Raw genomic sequence first — 21,132 nt, forward strand, 5'->3', positions numbered from 1 at the left:
CTTTTGCTGACAAAACACCAAACAGGAAAAATTATATTGCCTTTATAGAAATATTTGATTAGCAGAAAGTTAGTTTATAAATATCAGATGAAGACACTAAAAGAAAGTAAGCATGTGAAGTCTTCAACTATTGAACACCAGCCACTTTTGTTTAAAACAGTTTGCTGGGCTCTTACATTTCCTGAATATCTCTGAAGACCAGCTCCTTAGCAAAGGCACAGTATTCAGACATGCTCCCATAAAGCTGCGACACTAAAGCAAAAAATAAGCCATTAGTTGAGGAAGGCTTAAGCACACCACACAATAAACACCTTGCTATTGACCCAGGTAATAAATATCAAACTCATAAGGCAAACATCATTTCCACCAATTCATTCTGAATCCTGGGGCCTCCAGACACAGACACGAAACAGGACACGTACTCTGCTGTGGATGCAGAGAGCCCAGCCCACTGCTCACGCACACCTCCTCCAGATGATTTAACAACTATCACTCATGGTCAGACATGTATCCAAGAAACTACCACCACCAATGACTGCATCTAGCCTGACTTCCACAGGATAACACTACTGCATTATTCTATAAATTGGGAAAAAATGCCGTGTTTTAACATGTCTTGTTCTGTTGATCCTGTAACATACACTGAACTTCAAAACTAGACATTTAAAAATACCCAACCCTATTTCTGGAGAAAAATGAGACCTTGGATTAAGCCAGGCATATTTAATACTAAACCTCACCTATTAGGAGATACACTTCTAGTTAATGAGAAGCATTGAAAGAAATGCAGATTTTGGTACTGATATCTTCTGGACTTAATCCTCCAACATAGATCTTATTAACTTACCAATGACAGCTAACTGTCACTTAAAAGGCATGCAAAATTCCTGTAAAGTTTTCTCAAGACCTAAGACACTTACTTTTCAGCATCTGGGTTTCTAAATAAAAACAGAATTGAAATTAAGGATTAGCTTTAACTTGCATTGTTTAAAGGGTATGTGTTTTGATTGATACTCAGACTCACACACCTGCTTTACTGTATTCAGGGCTGCTGCAGAGATCCCAGGAAGCACCACAGTGAAAGAAAAGAAAAAGAAAGAATTGATGTTTTGGCTGCAAGCGACAGCAGCAACGACCGGTTCAGAAAACAGCACCTGAAGCACAGGATAATCAGCTTCTAATTTAAATCATGTATTCTGTGCTATTCCCCTACTTAGAGACTTGTTAGAGACACTAATGAAACAGGCATGTGCCACTAGTCTGCAAATTACATACCTCAGTCTCAGGGCACAGAGTTCACACTTCTCAGTGGGGGTGAGGTCAGCCTATCTTCAAGTTAAAAAGGGAAATTCTTGTTTAAGCAAAGCATTACATGAGAAAGAGAGTGTAAAAATGCAAAGTAAAACTTCTTGCTTGCTTGCTTAACTGATCAAATGCCATCTTAACTTCTACTTGACCACAAATAACATTTATTCTGGGTCTTATGATCTGGAGATGCTGGAGGCATATGGGAAAAAAATAACCCATAACTAATTTCAAGCCATACTTACTTTCTTTGATTATAAGGCCAGTCTCAAATAAAGAGGATTTCCTGCTACATCACAGTTGAAAAATGCTGCAAACATTTCTATTACAGATCAGATACACAACACAGCTGCTCATGCCTGTGAGTATATAGACACAAGCCCCCCCCCCCCAACTCTAAAAAGTCCCTAAGTTACTTTCCCATTAAATCATCAACTCTTGTAGCACCACATTCTGTGTGTCAATACCTCATACAAAAGACAAAAGCACTAGAATTTGTTAAATTGAGATACATATCACTGGAATATGTCTTTTCACTGTTCAGGATATATTGTAGACACACTGTACTTCCCCTGTGAGAAAATTCTTCCTATATACTTCATTTTCAGTTAAATTTAGTTTTGTTCATCAGACAAATCGGATCCACAAAACCTAACTTAAAGCATAAGAAATTTGTCAGTGGGGGAAGATGAAAGTAACTTGAACAATTTGCCTAATGGTGGGAAAATACAAGAAATAGCAAGAAATACCTACAAAGGCTGGGGGAAGGTGGTGGTGGTGATGAAGACAGAAACGAAGCAAAGTACAATCCAAATGCTTTGTATTATATCTCAGTGGGGTAAGAAGCTATAAACCCAATTTACCCAGAGAGTAGTCAAAGCTGCTAGAAGGCAATCAATATAGTAAAAACTATGGAAAACATAGTATGAACCATTTAGATTAGGCAGACAATTCAAGTAGATATATCCAATGTTAAAATATTGACAAATATAACTTGGTAACTTTTTTCCCTTTTTATCTTTTTACTGTTCATGTATGAGAATTAATAGAACAACTAAAGCGAAATTGTAGGCCAAAACCTCTACTGAGAGGTAAACGCAAGAGGGAACATCTGCAATCTGGAAGAAAAATCATCATAAAGATGTAACTTCTCTTGAACCAGCTAATGTTTACATACCATATTCTGTTATTGAGTATTTTTTTTATTTGTACAAAAACCTCTGTAGGGATGCATTATATGCTTTAAAGATTACTAGGCATTTTACTGTCCATCACTTGGAGGACTTCACATGCTGAAATAAGTTGACCAACGTTAAGATTTCTCAACCATTCGATTATTTCCTCAGCCATTTCAAGCAGCAATTATTATTTACCTAGTAGCAAGTATTTAAAGAAAACTCAAAATAGGCCAATTAAGCCACAAAGTACACTGAAATCTAGGTTTAGTCAGATTAGGCTTGTTACTATTTAACGGAAATGAGCAGCTTCCTGTTGTCAGGGCAAACAGCAAGTAACGTCTACAGCAAGCCTCAGTGTTCCATCCTCCTACAAAGATTTGTGCCACAACTTTTCTTCTGATAAGATTCCACATTAAATTTGCTTCCATGTTAAATAAAAATAGGCATGTAAATGCACTAGACCATCTTAGTCACTTCCTCCTGCTCCTAAGCACGTACCGAGTTCAACAAATTTTGTCTTCCAAGTAAAGGTCTCAGACCTCCTTCCCCTGCAAAAGTCTCACTCTCTGGATTTTTATCCCCTACCAGTTCCTGTTTATAGCCTCAGCAAAATTTTATGCAGTTTATTTGAGAGATAGTAGATGATTCCCACCTCTTAGAAAATAAGCCTTTTGGAAAGAAGTAGTGAGGAACATCCAAACACCTTCTTAGCCTAATACTTGAGAAGCTGATTCCCTACAGGATGGTTGGGGTTTTTTTCCCCTCCTCATTATCACTGTTTAAATAAGGCAAAGGTACCCATACATATAACATTCAGTACATTATTTGATTAATTTGGAGAAGACCTTTAAGTTCACCGAGTTCCACCATTCACCTAGCGCTTCCAAGCCCACCACTACAATGTCCTTAAGTGCCACGCTTACATGTCTTTTAAATAACTCCAGGGGTGGTGACTCTACCGCTTGCCTGGGCAGCCTGTTCCAGTGCTCAAACCCCTTCAGTGAAGATTTTTTTTCCTAATACCCAATATAAATATCCCCTGGTGCAACTTCAGGTCACTATTTAAAACCCTGAGGCCTGCAAACTCATGACGTTACATTTTTGCACTATTCATGCCTATCAACAATATAAGTAGCATGATGAGGAAGGGAAGGCATTCAGCCTTGTTTCAGGTTTTAAAAGCTCAGACTTCCAGGGTCTACAAAGTTTACCAAAATGCTCATTAATCACTGTGAGGTAGAAATAATAATCAAAAGCTACCACAAACAAAGATTCCCACCGAAAGCCATTAAACGGAAGCGTTATAAGCAATACAGAGCATCAATGTATTTTCCTATGTTTTTAAACAACATCTGTCTAACCTAATGTGCTTACCACAGAACAGCAACGATGTGCAGGATCAGGAGATCAGGGACTCCTTTATAGACATGGCACAGCATGACCTGTGCTGCCCCTGCCATACCCACCTTGGGTCTGCCAGTAAAGAATGGTAACGCTGGATCTCACAGTGATGCCCACAAGTGATTAGGTTCAGACCAGACCTGTGGTTTGTGGTACCTGGAAGGCTCATCTGCTACCCCAAAGGCTGCAAGTGCTTGGCTCTGCTATCACCACGCTTTCAAAGCAAATTCTTATTTAGAGCTGAGAAGAGATAAGCAGAGCTGGCAGCAGTCAACCCAGCCAGTGAGTGTAACTAACAGCTCCTCACCTGGTGCATACCACTGCTTGGAGCAGTTTTGACTGGGCAGTTTGTAACAGGAGTAGTTTTGCTAGTCGGTTACAGGAAATAATTTGCAAAGGAGTGTAACTGAAACAAGGCACGTGCAGAGCAACACACCGTTTGGACTGCACTTTGCTTTACCAATCCATATGTGTGATAAAGTAAGATGGCAAACGTGCACCCCTAGAGACACATAGACCTTCAGCACGTAAAGTTTGACCAACCAGTCTTCTAAAAGCAAAAAGCTTTTTTTTTTTTGAAAAAAACCTAATTAAATCTAAATCAACGAACTATGATCCTTCTTATTTAATTAGATGTAAATAAGACACAAACTGATCTTACTAGCAGAATTTTCGCTGGTAGTCTTTCAGAAGCAGCCTCGCGTATCTCAGGAAAGTTTGCCTTTTACCAGCAGCACGCAGAGCTCGGCTCGGTGACCACACTTGTCGCCTTTGCTCAAGAGCCGCAGATCTGTTCCGTGTGTGCCCCAGCACACCCTGACGGGGGCGACGGCTCGGTCCGGGCGAAAGCAGGGGTATCTCTGAAAAAAGGAGAAAGCTGCCCCGCTGCCGGGACGGGCGTCAGGGGCCGGCGCTGCGCCTCTCCGAGCAGAGGCACGCGTACCGCTCTCACCGAGCGCAGCTCTGCTCGGCGCTCCATGCCGAGCGCTCCGGGGCCGCTCCCACGGGGAGCTGCCTCGCACCGGTTCCGGGGCTCCGCGGCGCCGGCCGCCGCCGGGGCAGGAGAGCGGCAGCCACCGGCCCCTGCCCCGGCCCCGCGGGAGCTGCCCGAGTCCCGCCCCGGCCGCCCCAGCTCGCCCCCCTCGCTGAAGTAACTCCGGGACGGCACCGGGAGCCCAACTCTGCCCTCCAGGGGCACCTGCAGCCGCCGGGCAGCCGGACCCCCGCGGCCGCCCCCTCAGCGGGGAGGATGCCAGGGCGCCGCCGGGCGGCCAGGCCTTACCCGCCCTGCCGGGCGCGGGCCCGCCTTTCCCGCGGGCAAGGCTGCTGCCCGCTCCCGCCGGCGGCGCGCAGGGGCAGGGCCCGCCCGGTGCGGCGGGAGCGGGACCCCGCGGCGCGGAGCGCGGGCACTTACTTGTGTGCGCACGGGACGGGGACGGCGGCGCCTCCTCAGGGCTGGCGGCGGCGGCGGCGGCGGCGGGAGCGGCACTGCCGGGGCGGTGCGGGCGCGGCAGAGGCAACCCCGGCTCCCCGCGCCGCGGGGCGGGGCGCGGCCTTGGCGGGCGGGACAGGGGCGGCTCTACCCTCCGCGGCCCGGCGCCGCCGCTAGCCCCGCGGCGGGGGACGGCCGGGCAGCCCCCCGCGGCGGGCTCGGGAAGGCCGGGCAGCCCCCCGCGGCGGGGGAAGGCCGGGCAGCCCCCTGCGGCGGGCCGGCGATAGGCCGGGCAGCCCCCCGCGGCGGGCTCGGGAAGGCCGGGCAGCCCCCCGGCCCTCAGCCCCACTCGAACTGCCGCCGCCCCGCACCTGGGCGAGCGGCCCGTCGCGGCGGGCATGCGGCGGCAGCGAGGCTGCCCTGCTGCAGGGCACAGGCCGGGGAAAGCTTCGGGGGGGTACACACGCCTGCGAAGGGCAGCACCGTCCCAGTGCCTGACTCTGGGGTACAGTTTTCTTTGCTTCTTGCCTTGCTGCCCAAGAAAGAGCTACAAATATTGCAAGGACAATCCCCAAACCAACCCGTTCTTTCGTTCTACTGAGCTGCACGCTGAGCTATTTTTAATTCTGGCAGCAGCTAAGCTGCCTCCTGTACGACTAAAGTTTGGGCACTCATCTTCATCTCTCTTCTAGAGGTGAGAAAAGTAGGGAGGTGAAGCTCCCTAAGATCTTCACAGGCTTTCAATTTTACATGAAACAGAAAAAGGGTTAAAAAAGTTAGTTGTGGAAGAAAATGACTAAAAGCACCATCAGCTCCATCCCACTGGGAAATGGCTTGGAACTGATTACAACTGACACTTCTGCACTGGGGGGGGCGGGCAAAACAAACAAACCTCAACCCCACCCAGAACCCCTCAGACAAAAAACACCCCCCACCCCCCACTGGAAAGCTAATACAAGGAAAAATGAAGGCATGAAGAAGGAAGGGGGGGGGGGGGGGGGCGGCACGGGGACGACTGAGGGGTGTAAGACATGAAAGGAGAAAGATCAAAACCATCCAGATTTTAGAGCTAGAAATGGGGAGGAATAAGAAACACCAAGAAGCTTGGTAAATCAGTATCTTTATTTTATAGAAAGAAGTTTGATCAGTGTGCTGAACCTGCCATTAGAGGTGGTTTTGCTATTTTTAGTAAAAATAAACATTTCAAAAAATCACCTTGGTGAATATACCATCTCCAAGCTTATTTCCTTTTAATCACTGTTACTTTTTCATACCTATTGCAACTAACCTAACACTGGGTGCTCTTAAGAGGAAGGGAGTGGGTACCTAAGTAGGATAGCTCAACAGTTCATTTCCTGTAACTGGTAGCAAGGTTCCTAAAATGCAGTAGGACACTCACAAGCTCACCTTGTGCCACAGCAGCATGGTACAAAACCTGCATCTAGTTCACTCTCCATCTTTCTCCATAAACATCCTGCAACATCAGCTGTCAGCTGAGAATTTTCTGGTAAAAGTCACACAACAAGCCAGTTTAAGTACCCAGATGGCCAGAGTCTTAACTCGTGATCACAAGTTACTAAAGTAATAGTAAAGAACTTAGATTGCCTATCAGTTCGAGGTAACTGAATCAATTAGCAACACAAGAATGACACACTCTGATTGCATTATGTATTGCTGCATAGACAAACACAAGTCACAACTGCTAGTCTGTGGTATTTAAAAGGGACATTATCAACTACAAGCTATTTCACCTGGACATGAAATTATTGTTGGTTAAGCACTGGTAAATGCAAATTTTAAGTTCAATTTGTGCACATGGCTGCTTCAAGCACAGAACCCTGGGTAGCCACTATTACCCTTCTGTTTGAGTAACTTGAGTAGCAACAGGGAGAAAGCATTAATTGCTGCAGGACAAAAGTCAGTGGTAGTTGTTAAGGGCAACAGCTGGAAGAGTTTTGAGTTCAGTTCTTTCCCAATGACTAGTTTCAAAGTTGAGAATGTCCCTTTAGAAGTTTCAGATACAACAGAAAGTTAATGTATTTTGATTCCATCATTACAAGAAAACTACCAATAATTTGACTTACAATAATTGTTAAACATCAACAAACAGTATTATAGAAGCAAACAACTGATTTGCAAATGAAGTAGCAGCAACATGGAATTCTAGAAGGTTGAGTTTCTGCAGGATTTATTGGGAAGATTATGAAGGTGTGGCAAATACATGGTGATTTTACATAATTTAGTTTTGAGAGTAGCTTACGGTAACTATAAACATTATTGAAAATGTCTGCTCACAGTCAGTACTTTTCTGGTATAAGCGTAAGTTTGCCAGGATTATTCATAGTGCAGCTCTACTCTGAAAAAAGACAACAGTGTATGTCTTGGCAAATTACATACAAAATCTGCTGAGTTCACAGTTGTGATTGCCAGTACAATAAACTGAGCTTGAAATATTAAAGCTAATGAGAGATAAATATTTAAGGACAAAACATCAAGGACATCATTATATAACATTGCCATGACTTTTGCACATTTTCCTTTTCTGAATGTAACTTTGTTAGTTCAGTTGGTACATAAAACTAATGCGTGTATATAAGCAGCTACAAAGTCAGGGTTTTAGTTGATTCTCCAGGAGTGTGCTACTGTCAATTTGATCATTTTCCTTCTTTCAAAAGAATAAGGAATATTAGAAACTCAGCCACTGAACAGATATAACATACGCATCGGGCAAGTGTGTTTTGTAAGGTGGTGTCACTTTTAGTTAGTCACTTTTCTGGTCCATCACTGTACTTAAACTGTTTTGATATCAATTTTGATTTCAATTAAGTGTTGTGGAAGAAATTAAAATTGAATCACTGAACAGCTGTACCAGTTTGAAATGCTGTCACATGTTTCTTCATGGCAAAATATTCACATTCTTTTTATTGCACAAATTGTAAGTTCAGGTTATGTGCACGAAAACCTTCATAGTGTTTGCACTGCAACTTGCAAAACATACATTTAAAATGACCTTAATACATTTTATAAAATCTTTTTAAACAATTTTATATTCTTAAGATAAAGGCATCCTGAGAATGTTACAAAGTTCATTTTGCAAGCCCTTCATTTCTGCTATGCTTTATTTATCCCCATAGTTCCTAATTTGACAAGTTTATTTTACAGTTAATATCATGGTGCTATATTTCACAAAATATCTTTTAGCAAAAAGTACACTACTGGCATTCAAGTAATTCAACCTCACATCTAATTTACAAATTAAATCTCTGTCAAGCTCTCAAGTAAGTAAACCAAAATACTTACAGAAACAGTTTTTAGCAGACTAAAAAAAAATAATGTCAAGGCTTTGTGCATTAATAATTTGGTCAAACATTTAAGTTACGTAATTATTATTTTGGCAAAAAAAAATTCCATCTATCCTTTTCAAAATTTTTTTCTTTCATTTTACACCAGATGTAAACATACAGTACACAGACTCAATATGAAAGTACTTTGCTGTTGAACATTTTTGCTTTTTCCTTTTTTAAAGTACTTAGGAAAAGCAGAAAAACAAGAATGTAAGTGCTAAAAATGAGCTGAGTGTCTTTGGGCTAAATAAAAGTCTTACTGGAAAAAACGTACAAATAAATTAGGTGGGGGTTTGGTTTTATTTTTCCTCTACAGACAGGTAAATAAATAGTCTTCGAAGAAATTCTAGTGCCATATCCTAAAACAGTATCTTCCTCTATCTTTTTGATCAAGACTAAAGCTTCACACAATCTTGACTATCTTACTAGGAAGATATCCATTAGTATTTACATATTTTTGTAAAGGGAGTGTTCAGGGTTAAAAATATATTTCTTTTCAAAAGGTAAGCCTGCCATCCTGATGGCAGTGGTTCAAGCTACAGAATAAAAGACAAATGACAGAACATACTTCAGTTTCTTATACCCTAGATCAGAGGAAGGAGATCAGGCAAGTTAGAGAGGTAAACAGCCTGGATTCCAGGAATGGAGACAGACAGTGGCTCGTTATGCTTGCATGGCCAGAAGTATCTACTCATACAGGCTTTGTTTCTCTTCTACACAATTTATTCTATTCTTTATACATTAGGTATACCTTTTTATTGTCAACTGACTTAAGTTGAGAAGAGAGACAGTTATGATTGCCACAGTGAAAGCCTAACATTATCTATGGTTTCCATCTGGACAGCCCTGCTTTTAGAAGGTGGCCAGGTGTTGAATATAGGCAGAGGCCATGCCCAGATGGTACACTCCAGGTGGGAGTGTAACAACTTCAAAAGGAAGGGTAAACCACTTCAGCAACATCTTAGTAATATTGTAACTATGTAATTCAGAGTCATATATAGCTTTTATTTTAGGCAATGATCAAAATCTGAAGGACCTTGTTAATCTTTAAGGCATCAGTGCATCAGGGACTAAAAGCTCCAGGTAGTACGTAGAGGCGGGGGAGGGTGGAAAGCATCTTTGTGGCACAAGCTATCATTGTGTATCTGCTTTGTTGGCTAGTTCAAGAAAAAAATATTTTCAGAGCTGGCAGAATGGGAATGTTATACACTGTTCTGAGAAACATCTTAGATCATAAATTTCACATCATTTTTTAACACATCATTTAAAGGGCTGAATCTATCAGGCAAGATTCTCATCTTCACTGTTCCATCAGCACCACAGGAAAATATGTGATTTGCTGGTCCTGTCTCAATTTGCATAACTCCTGTCCCAATGTTTCTGAAGAGAGACTGTCGAGCATGCTCATTGATGAATGTGTGAAGAAGATTAAATGTAGACAGACTCCACACCTGGAAAAAGCATCAAAACCATCAATCTCTTGTAAAGGGTAATTACCATGATCTTAAAACTCACCAGTAATAACTCATGGAGAAGTTGGCCTACATTTTGCATTCATTTTTCTGACACTAACTGTAAAACAAAAGATATGTAGCAATCTGTAATGGCACAGTTATATAATATTAATTTTCTATAATAAAGGAATATATACAGAGACTAAGGTAAGACTAACATTTCATAATTAGATTAGTAAATGTGAAAGTCAGCGCTGAGAACAAATATGGAATATAGGACACATCTGATTCCTATGCAAGATTCTTTTTGAATTTACACATCATCACCATCTTCATCTCTGCCCCCTCCCCCTCATTAATACCTTTATGTTGCCTTCAGCAGATCCTGTGACAAAATACTCTTCTGTAGGATCAACAGCAATTGCTTTGACTGGAGAATCATGACTCTGGAGTAACTGTTGCTGCTGTTTTTGGCGAAGATCAATTATACATGTAAAGCCTTTTCTGCCTCCAGATATTAACAGCTGATGTTTTGGAGCATATGCAAGCACAGTTGCTCCACTATCATGACAGATAAAAGCTGAAAGCCAAAGTAAAGCAATTTAAATAAAACACACAGTACTAACACCAATTTCACAGTACTAACTTTAATTTACTGTCAGCCTCTAATGGTTCAAGACAGTAGCAACAGTGGCTTTGATGCTGTAATCCAAGTGACCACAACCAGTCTAGTGCAGTACCATATATATGCAAGCCCAGGTTCACATCAGACATTCTGTAGTGGCAGTATTCTGATATTAAGCAATTACAGTCTGTATGAAAAGAAAATTATATCCTTCTTTTCTGTTCCTGTGTAATCACAAACTATTAAGCCTTGACCAGAAACAGATTCTTTTCAAACTCTCTAATGCTTGTTACCTTAAGGCATATGTTTGCCAGAAGAAATGTCCTCCTAAATCACTTGCCCAAATAACCTCTAAGTTTCCACTGGTTGTTTTAATTTGCTGCTTTTCACATTTTTTTGTGTATGTCTACTCCCTCAAATGAGTGAAGGAAGTGAAGGAAGATTAACATTACCAGGACAAAGCTCAGTATGTCTGAGACTAGACACTATGAATCCTAACAGGTGGCACGTAGTACATTGTCCTCGCAGTTCAAAGGGTTTTCTAAATTTACATTGAGAAATTTCACACATCTCACACATAAATAAGCATTCACCATACTTCAATTACAAGGACTTCACAACTCTCTCTGAGCCTAACTCTGTATTTCAGACTGTATTTCTCTTCCACTGCAACAAAACATTAGTAACAAAGTTAATGGAACCCCACTAAATATTGATTACATCTCAAAAAGCGTATTTATGGGAATAATTCTTCTAAAGTATTTTTGTAATACTGTATGTCAAAATCCATACATGCACACACACATAGAGAAAGCACTTAAATCATTCCACAGTATTTAGCATAATACATAAAGTGCCACAGACCTGGACAATCTTTGAAAGCAAAAAATGCACCACTTTACGAATATAGCAGCAGTTAAGTTCATCTTTTGGTTAAACTCTGGAAATTACTATATAATTATGAGATCTTAATTTGTGTATCTGTTATTCAATACATTAACAAAAAATCAATTAATATTTTCTAGAAAATTTAGTTTTTATTCATATACATATCTTCAGAGAACCATTTCATAATCATGGAGTCTCCAAGGTCAGGATTTCCACAGAGACAATGAAGTACTTAGCAGTTCATAAACAACATGTCCTCTCATATTCGCCAAACAGATAATGTATCTGCAAGTGCCCAATGCCATCTTCACAGTATCATTATTTGGTCTAACATGTAATTGATCAAATTCAGAGTGGGGCGCCTCTGATTTATGAGGAGATAGCCATAGGAACCTTGAGTTCAAGGGTGTGGATGCATATCCTGCAAGTATGTATCTCTTAAGTGTGCTGAAAAGTGCAGTTTTGACAGTGTTACAGCTATTGTCTCCCCAATATGCTAGTCACCTGTACTGGGTTTACATGGCAAGGTTTTGGTAGCAGGGGGGCTACAGAGGTGGCTCCTGTGAGAAGCTGCTGGAAGCTTCCCCTGTGTCTGACAGAGCCAACGCCAGACGGCTCCAAGATGGACCCACTGCTGGCCAAGGCTGAGCCCATCAGTGAGAGTGGTAGCGCCTCTGTGATAACATTTAAGAGGAGGAAAGAAAACCCTGCACCACACAAATTGTGGTGGACGAGAACAGTGAGAACGTCTGAGAGCAACAGCCCTGCAGACCACCAGGCCAATGCAGAAGGAGGGGCAGGAGGTGCTCTGGGCACCAGAGCAGAGATTCTCGCTCCCCAGCCCATGGTGAAGGCCCATGGTGAGGCAGGCTGTTCCTCTGCAGCCCATTTAAGTCCATAGTGAGGCAGATATCCACCTGCAGCATGTGGAGGACCCCACACTGGAGCAGGTGGATGCCTGAAGGAGGGTGTGACCCATGGGAAGCCTGCGCTGGAGCAGTTTGCTGGCAGGACTTGTGGACCTGCAGGGGACCTATGCTGGAGCAGTCTGTTCCTGAAGGACTGCACCCCGTGGAATGGACCCGTGCTGGACCAGTTCGTGGACTGCAGCCTATGAGAAGGACTCACAGTGAAGAAGTTCATGGAGGACTGTCTCCCACGGAAGGAACCCCACACTGAAGCAGGGGAAAAGTGTGAGGAGGAAGGAGCAGCAGACACAACATGTGGTGAACTGGCTGTAACCCCCCATTACCCACACCCCTGTGCAGCTTTGGGGGAGGAGGCAGAGAAACCAGGAGTGAAGTTGGGTCCAGGAAGAACAGAGGGGTGGGGCGAAGGTGTTTCTAAGTTTTGGGTTTTAGTTCTCATTATCCTACTCTGATTTGAATAGTAATAAATTAATTTCCCTAAGTCGAATCTGTTTTGCCTGTGACGGTAGCTGCTGTGTGATCTTCCTGTCTTTATCTTGACCCACGAGCCTTTTATTATATTTTCTCTCCTCTATCCAGCTGAGGGAAGTGATAGAGCAGCTTTGGTGGGCACCTGATGTCCAGCCAGGGTTAACACAACACTACTACAAGTGGGAGTTGCTCAAAATCTTTTAAGAAAGAACAGAAATTACAGTTGTCTGGCTGTCAAGGGTTGCACTTGCGGTGTAAAGATACAAGCTATGAAAAGCAAGGTGCTCATGTCCACGAAACCAGCCTTTCATATATATAGCAGCAAATAATTTCTCAAGAATCATTTTTTATATTTCTGCTAATGCACTCATACAGGACAGTGAAAGGTACTTTACTTCCAATATGAAAATTACTTCCCACAATAACTTCCACAGAAAAACAGAGACATACACATATTTTTTTTTATGTGATCAACTATTTTGTTGGTTGTCTTTTACTTACCATGCACCAAGCTATTTGTAGGCGAAACCAAAGTATCCCAAAGACAAATATTTCTGTAGGAAAAAAAAATGTTTTAATTCAGGAACAACTGTTCTACAGTATTTTGAACACTTGAAAAGTCATCTTAACCTTAGAAAGATTGTTTCAGGCATAAAAGGACTTCTAAACACTTTCAATAATTACTTTTGAGCAGACAAATTACTTTCACAGTTATACATACACTGCAAGAACATGACCTCTGGACAATCATTCTACTACTGGCTATTCTCATAAAGATTCATATTGAGATTACAGTCTTTTGTAGCTGAATACATCTGAATGTTAGCAATTCTTACTATTTCTTGATCAAAACTTAAGAAAAAAAATGTTAAATTAAGAGCTATGCACAACTTCCTAAGTCTATAAAAATAATTTAAGACAGGCTTATACGAATAGAACAGAAAGATCTAGAACTACAAGGAACACCTAGACCCACTGCCTCACCCCTTCAGTGGCTGACCAAGTTAAAGCATGCTATTAAGGGCACTGTTCAAATACCTCTTCAACACTGACACGCATGGGGCATTGACTGCCTCTCTAGGAAGCCTCTTCCAATGCCTGACCACACTCTTGATAAAGAAATGCTTCCTAATGTCCAGCCTGATCCTTCCCTGATGTGGCTTTGAGCCATTCCTCTGTGTCCTGACACTGGATACCAAAGAGATCAGCATCTCTCCCTCCACTTCACCTCCACCACCACATGGAACATAAACAGAGGATCTGGGCTTCCCTATGGAACCTCCTTTAATAGGCACATGGAATTCAGCTGCAAACATTACTTCTTTTCCTCTCTCACAAACAAAGAAAGAAGTATGCACATTGCTCTTAAACTGCTTAAGGAGACTCCTCAAAAATACACCGGTGGGGGGAAAGGAGGGGAAATAGGGCACCACTTCATTTTTACGAATTATCGCAGCAGTTCTTACCTGTTGTCAGAAGACAATCCTGCTGTTGCTATCAAAGACGATGAACTGATGAAAACAAAATCATTGGCCGTTCTGTTATGACACTGCCAAGTCTGAAAAATTGCAGTTTAGAAATTATTAAGAAACAAACAAATTTTGCATAAGCATGAAATCTTAAAACTTCCTTGAGAAGGTAAGCTGTTTCAAAAACAATTCAAAGAACACAGGATACAAAGCTATGTGTATGCCTTCTGATACACTTAATTTTTCATGGAAGTGTATTTTCCAGTCCTGTGCTATTGAAAATTAATTAACAATTGACAAGTCTCAAAGAACATTAAAGTTATTTCAAGTCTAACATTGCATTTTCTGCTCTCCAACTTAGTAAGTATGATTAGGATTTAAGACCTCGTCTGTCACACCTTTCACAGGATAACAACAAAATATTATTACATCTTCATTAATACTGGTTATCAGCACAATCCCTACCCTCTCCTAACTATTATAAAGGAGGAAGGAAATAAAAGAGCACAGCACAAGCATATGGAAGCAAATTTAGTCTTCGACTTACCAAATATGGTTTAGGTGAAGTTCCAGTAAGTGGGCAACATTTCCAATTTGTCTGATATAAACTTATGTATCCATCAGCATCAACAATTCCAAACTGAAAAAAGACATAGTAATTGTAGATACATATATATATATATATATATATATACACACACACGTGTATGTAAAAGAGAGAAATTATCTACAGATCAGACAAACTGCTTTAGATTTGAAGAATGGGATGCTTCTGCAGGGGTGGGGTGGGGGAGAGAGTACAGAAGCATTCTGTCAGTTACCTTATTTCCTTGGTAATTGAATCTCATTCGAGTTACCCTTGAGTTGCCACCAGACCGAAAACATGTGATTTGCTGTGCATGACCCCATTCAAACATTCTCACACTACCATCTTGAGCACCTGTCAGGTCTGCAACAGAAAATATTTACACAACTTTCACAGGTGTTGTAGCAGGAAGGTTGCTTCCAAAATTTTATGAAATCTCACACCAGCTCACATCATCCTCAGAATAACCAGTGGCACAATATGCGACATAGTACATCTGGCATAGTGTAGGAGTTATGGGTACCACTTTAACTTAAACCTGTGCTATTCAACCAATATTGAACTGCACTTACTCATTATTTAATTAAGAACTGTATTTAGATGGTACTGAAATATGAAGCTTGGAGATAATAATGTGTTTTTCCTACTATTTTTCATCCAAGTCACAAAAACCAGAAATACAGTACTTTTTGCTAAATATATAAAAAATAAATTACTGTTTCCAAAGGCTGTATCCCCCGGTATTTTTTTTTTAAATGAAAAATGACAAATAGTTTCAGTAAAATAGGGCTTATAAGCAACTTCTCAAACTTCTAACAGATTGTGCTAGTAAAAAACAGCAGCATACTAAGAAACAGGGCCAATAAGTAAAGATACAATCTTCAGGTAACTTCTTCCTTTTTTTAACAAAACTGAACTTACAATATGGTAATGTTGGGTGAGAAGCCATTCTTCTTACATTATTAATAGCCTTCTTGAGCATCTGTTCAACATACAAAATAATAAAAACTAATTAAACAATACTACTGAACAAAAGTTACTGAACTAGAATAAATAGTGATCGCAGAGAGTTGTTTCCTATCAAAATTCCTACTGAAAGCAAGTACCAGGTTTAGAAAGTCAGATAGAAGTCAGTTTCTTCCAAGACCAGTGTAGATGTTAATGCTTTTGCAGCTTTACACATCTAGGTAAATATTAACTTTCTGCTTCAGAGATTTATGGATCCAAATATAAACACTCCTTAGACTGCAGTCTTACCTCTTTTCTTGCCAATTCCTTTCTGATTCCATTAAATTTATTGGAATATTCCTGAACATTGTAAGATAAGCAAGAGAGAGAGGCAGAAGCATGTAAAGAAAGAGGTAAACAACTTTAACAGAAGTAAAAGAATAGGAAGGAATATATTTATTTTCAAGTCTAGTTAATTTATTGTCATTGATTAAAAAGTGATTATTTGTGGCCATCCAAAATAAGCAATACACCTAGCAACTAGTAAATAAAAAAATTCTTCAAAAGCATTTATAATTGTTCAAATGCAGATCCAATGGACTTTTAGTAGTACTTTTGCTCCTAAATTCCAAACTCTGCTTGGAGCAAGGTACATGACCAAGAATGCTGTTTTCTTAGCTGACTAATCCCTAAGTGGGAAGAGTTCAATACATGAAGAGGACTGAAGACATCTGACAATTAAGATAAAAACCTCATTTAATTAAATAAGTCCAACCCTCAACAGGAAAGAAACAGTAGGGATTTTTGATAGGGAAATTGTGTATGTATTTTCCTTAGCTCTCCACAAAAGCATCTGGCTACACTGAGGACTGCCTTTCCTCTGAAAATTCTTGTAATCAGTTTGTTCATGCATGTATTTTTTATCTAACACCTGAGAGAGAAGAGGGCATAAGTTCATATTCATGCCAGGTGTTAATTTTAAATGGCAAGACGTAAGTTTGTTGCCAGAGCACTCACTTTCAACACAACAGCTTACCACTTACTACACATCAATAGCAAGCTGCCTAAATAGAATTATTTAGGTTGGAAAAGATCTTTAAGGTCATTATGTCCAACCATGACTTTCAGCTGCTATGATTTTGCATGATATTTTGCCACTGCTTTGTCACTGAAATTGCAGACAGCGAAACACATATTTTAAGTATGCTATTCTGCCCTGGACTCCAACCATATCAGGGTGTCAACTGGAAGGACATAGGAATTAAACTTTTACTTGCTTTATGTGACTAAATATGATCCAGAGTTGAAAAGCAATGCTCTCCAATTTTCACTTTGCAAATACAAAGGAGGGAAAAAAAACCCCACAGCAATTGGAAGGGAAATAATTGATTTTCTTCAATTTCCCACAGTTTGGATTAGTGGAATAATTGCGATCCTCTTGATTACATTCTGGAAGCAGATTTAGATCTTTCAGTTATCAAAGCTTTATTATTTTTGAAGACAAAGCATTATGCTTCTTAGTTACCCATGTTTATTTCAAAACACTTCCCTGAAGATTAAAAAAAAAAAAATTCAAATACAGACTTTCCTTTTTTCCTGTAAGTACTTTAAATGACAAAGAAAAAAGCGCAACGGTTTGGTAAACATTGGTGAATAAAACAACATATACATTACAAGACTTGGGACAAGAAAATAGAGGGTAAGTCTTCAAACATTAGTGCATATACCAATTAGTAAATAACTGCAATACATTGCTCTCTAAACTTAACAGTTTATCTTTTATGTCTAAGTAAAAGAAAATTATTCATGCTCATTCTATTTCTTCACCAAAATGAAGGACTGCATTAACTTTTACCCAGAAGTCAGTGGAAATCATCTTCCTTCATTCAACAGAGAAGCATGCATCATGATCTCACCTCTACAGGATTGTGCTTTGGAAAAACGCAGCTTAAGACTATGCTAACATAACTCTCTGGTGCAGTGTCTCTGATTCAGAAGCCAAGTATCATTATTAAACGCAAACACTTCCATTATCAATGTAACTGACATTTGATACTGCTATCCCTCAGTTTCCCCTTAACAACAGCTGACAGCTAGAACACTGCTTTGTTGGAAAGCTGGGTGCTTTGGGCCTGAAGTACAGTTAATACTGAAGAATAAAAAAGCTTAAGATATGACCCACCAGTTATTAAACTGGTAAATATTGGTGTCAATCGTACTGGCTTGGAAGACAACCTGTTGAATGTTACCTGAGTTTCAAAGCTGACAGTACATACTACTTACTTCAGTGCTCTTCTACAAACACGTCCTCTAAGAACTGTGCAAACGCACTGTACTGAAGGATATGGTGGAGCGCCTCCTTACTTACCTTGCATAAACTGCATAACAGGAAACAGTGAAGAAGTGTAACAGAAAAACCTTAGAGCTAATAAAACATTAACTGCCTGAGTATCGTAAGTCCAATAGAATCCCTTGCTGATGGAAGTGAAGCAGAGACAACAAGACTGCAAAGCCAGTAATCGTGAAGAACAGCGGACTACCTACTAAATAGGCTGCAAATCACGGAAAAGCAAAGATGAGAACAAGGATCAAAAGCAGTATGTGAAGGAACAAATTAACAAAGAGTACCAACAGAAAGATTTTGGTGAGGCTGGTTTTCCTCCAGATTTGAGTCCTTCCACAGTAACACTATTTCCTCCCAAGAATCCCTATCTCTTCATTCATTTACTTTGCCTTTATTCAATACCTTTGTCTCCCCTTCCTAGTGGGCAGGTGTTTTTTTGTGCTGTGGTTGGCTCTCTACTCTGCCACAGTCAACCAGCATGACAAACAAAATTTAGGTCCAAAGTTTAACAGCAAATGCATTCAACACAAGCACAGACATATATGTTTAGGTAAGAAAGTTTTACCACATATAAAATAGAAAGTCACGTAAGAATAGTTTACATTAATAGATTGTGTAATTAATTTGTTGAGAAATACACAATGTGTGTGTATGTATGTATAAATGGAAGTGAGAGAAGCAACTGGCAAAGGCATTCAAAGCCTACTTGCAGAAGAGACCTGATCGTGATACCAGAGCGGCAAAACGTTTGACTAGGATCAGCACACAGAAGATAGAGGTGTAGGTACTGCAACAATATGCACTTCCCTGTATGGATAACATTATTGTTCTTATAATGCTCGTTTGTTATTTACTCCTCCTAACAATCAAATATTTTCTAAAAAATCAACTACAATATGAATTAACACATGGTTATTTCATTCTGCCACCACTTAATAACTTGTTCTGACCTGTTAAATGCCCCAAAGCCCAGCCAAGTCACAAGACTTAATGCATTCAGTTATCCAAGAAAACTGCACATCTGTGCAGACAGGATGAGAGATGTGGGTGTCTTGCATGACCGTTTCAGCCCAGTTAACTGGCTCCAAATAAGCACCTCCTAGCTAAGTAATCAACAGATCTGCATTATTAGAGAGCATCTATGCCGCACAGGAACTAAAGTAAGTATGTCAATGGCCAGACTAGAATCATCATTTGATCTGAATTAAATCTGAGTTAACAGCTTTTTGCTCAGGGTCAAGCTTCACTCCAGACACAGAATCTATTTCTGAAAGTAAGACCTACCCTTGCGCAGGTGTCACCTCTATGATAAAAAGGATCAATCTGCTCACATGGACATAGTCACACTTTAGTGGATGTCCCTCACTCCAGCATATTTCAGAAATGCCTAACAGTGAAACTCATTATTTCCTCGAAAACACCATCTTCAGAAGCAAGATATTTAATAATGCTGCTCAGCAGAGTTATGGCAAAACTGCACAGCACTTCACAGACATAGCTGACAACAGCTTTGGAGATAAAGTCATACATCAGCATGACGTGTAGTTCAAACTACGCATGATCTATGTAGTTGGGCCCTATTTCTGCAGTCCTGCCCTCCTCATTTTTCTTATGAGACAAAGAATCCCCATTTTCCCAAAGTTTAAGTCACTCAGTTTCCAGAGTTTAATTGATTTCATTGGAAGCCTCTGTCCTGCCAGAGAAATCTGCTTTAGGAGTTCATTTGCTTTTCTTTCTACAATACAGGCTCATACCAGTATACAGCGCACTACAAAGGTATTTTTATTAGAACAGTTGTTGATGTTTATTTTCAAATAAAAACTGGAATAGTCTGGAATGCAGAATGAAAGTTAAGCTTATGCTTAAAATAAAAGCTATGTTGGTATTTCACACGAGTATCTCTACCCAGTCTTTACCAATTTATATCTTGAAATCTCCTGAATATATGCTTCTTTGATACAGGGTTTGGCTTCAAGTCATTCAAGAACAATTTAAGCAGCAACTTCTTACCTGAACTCTGATTCTTTATTTTTAAACAATGTATCTAAAGTAAAGAAAGCATATATGGCTTGACTAAAAACTTCACTTGCTTAGTTGGTGGTATCTTAAATTCTGTGCAGCATTTTAACCTACAAAAAAAAAATCCATCTCGCCTTAATTACACAGAAAAGCTACATTTACTTACACACTAACAGTAAAATATAATCAGCAACAATAAACAGATAAAAGGAGAGAAGCAGATACGAGTACGAAAGGCTAATCTTTGATAAGCGACTTACCACAGATGCACCCCTGCCAGTTTGTGTACTACCAAGCCAAGGCATATTGATAGGTGTGCCGGGATTACTATGAGTATAAGGAGTGGTTCCCTGCACATTTACCAGATCATCACGAGCGTGTATAACTAAGAAATCATCAGCCCTATAAATGAAACAATATAAGTTAGATTCCAAACAACAATATTAAACACCATGCTTTGTTACACTGATTTATACACAGTCAAGCTGTGATATTGGAAACACAGAAAGTATACCCTTTATTTTCTATTTCCACATCATCATCAACCCAGGTATAGATCTGTGTAGCTAAAATCGCAGAAACATCTAATTCTTGAATGTCATGACTTGATGCTATTGCAATGCAGTTCCGATTTGCCTGGAAAAAAAGTAACACACACAAAGGCAGATAAAAAAGGAATACTCAAAAAGGTAGGTTTTACAATTTTCTCTGGTTATAGTACAGTTCACAAAAACATACA

General features: G+C 40.3%; 2 protein-coding genes across 11 annotated transcripts in view; both read right to left on the minus strand.

The window, feature by feature from the left end:
• The window catches only part of TNFAIP8 (TNF alpha induced protein 8), a 66,273-nt gene extending 60,837 nt beyond the window's left edge, over nucleotides 1-5,436 (minus strand). The window contains exons 1-2 of one of the 5 annotated variants that reach the window (XM_055699275.1): nucleotides 5,299-5,436; nucleotides 4,546-4,769 (exon numbers count right to left, since the gene is read on the minus strand). Coding sequence is in view for 2 of the 5 variants with exons in the window: in XM_055699279.1 (XP_055555254.1) it covers nucleotide 5,299 (1 nt within the window). In the remaining 3 variants the exon portion in view is untranslated. The other 4 variants (XM_055699277.1, XM_055699279.1, XM_055699276.1 and 1 more) reach the window with 4 other exon arrangements.
• Nucleotides 5,437-6,420: 984 nt separating this feature from the next.
• The window catches only part of DMXL1 (Dmx like 1), an 85,374-nt gene continuing 70,662 nt past the window's right edge, over nucleotides 6,421-21,132 (minus strand). For 5 of the 6 annotated variants that reach the window (XM_055698326.1, XM_055698328.1, XM_055698325.1 and 2 more), the window contains 9 exons: nucleotides 20,908-21,029; nucleotides 20,654-20,795; nucleotides 16,004-16,064; nucleotides 15,318-15,445; nucleotides 15,044-15,136; nucleotides 14,494-14,585; nucleotides 13,529-13,581; nucleotides 10,477-10,694; nucleotides 6,421-10,111 (listed from right to left, as the gene is read on the minus strand). In XM_055698326.1, coding sequence (XP_055554301.1) covers nucleotides 9,887-10,111; nucleotides 10,477-10,694; nucleotides 13,529-13,581; nucleotides 14,494-14,585; nucleotides 15,044-15,136; nucleotides 15,318-15,445; nucleotides 16,004-16,064; nucleotides 20,654-20,795; nucleotides 20,908-21,029 — 1,134 coding nt within the window. In that variant the 3' untranslated portion in view covers nucleotides 6,421-9,886. Of the gene's footprint in view, nucleotides 10,112-10,476; nucleotides 10,695-13,528; nucleotides 13,582-14,493; nucleotides 14,586-15,043; nucleotides 15,137-15,317; nucleotides 15,446-16,003; nucleotides 16,065-20,384; nucleotides 20,504-20,653; nucleotides 20,796-20,907; nucleotides 21,030-21,132 lie in introns of those variants that run through there. The other variant, XR_008730147.1, reaches the window with a different exon arrangement.

Source organism: Falco cherrug, chromosome Z (assembly GCF_023634085.1).
Source record: "Falco cherrug isolate bFalChe1 chromosome Z, bFalChe1.pri, whole genome shotgun sequence".
NCBI lineage: Eukaryota > Metazoa > Chordata > Aves > Falconiformes > Falconidae > Falco > Falco cherrug.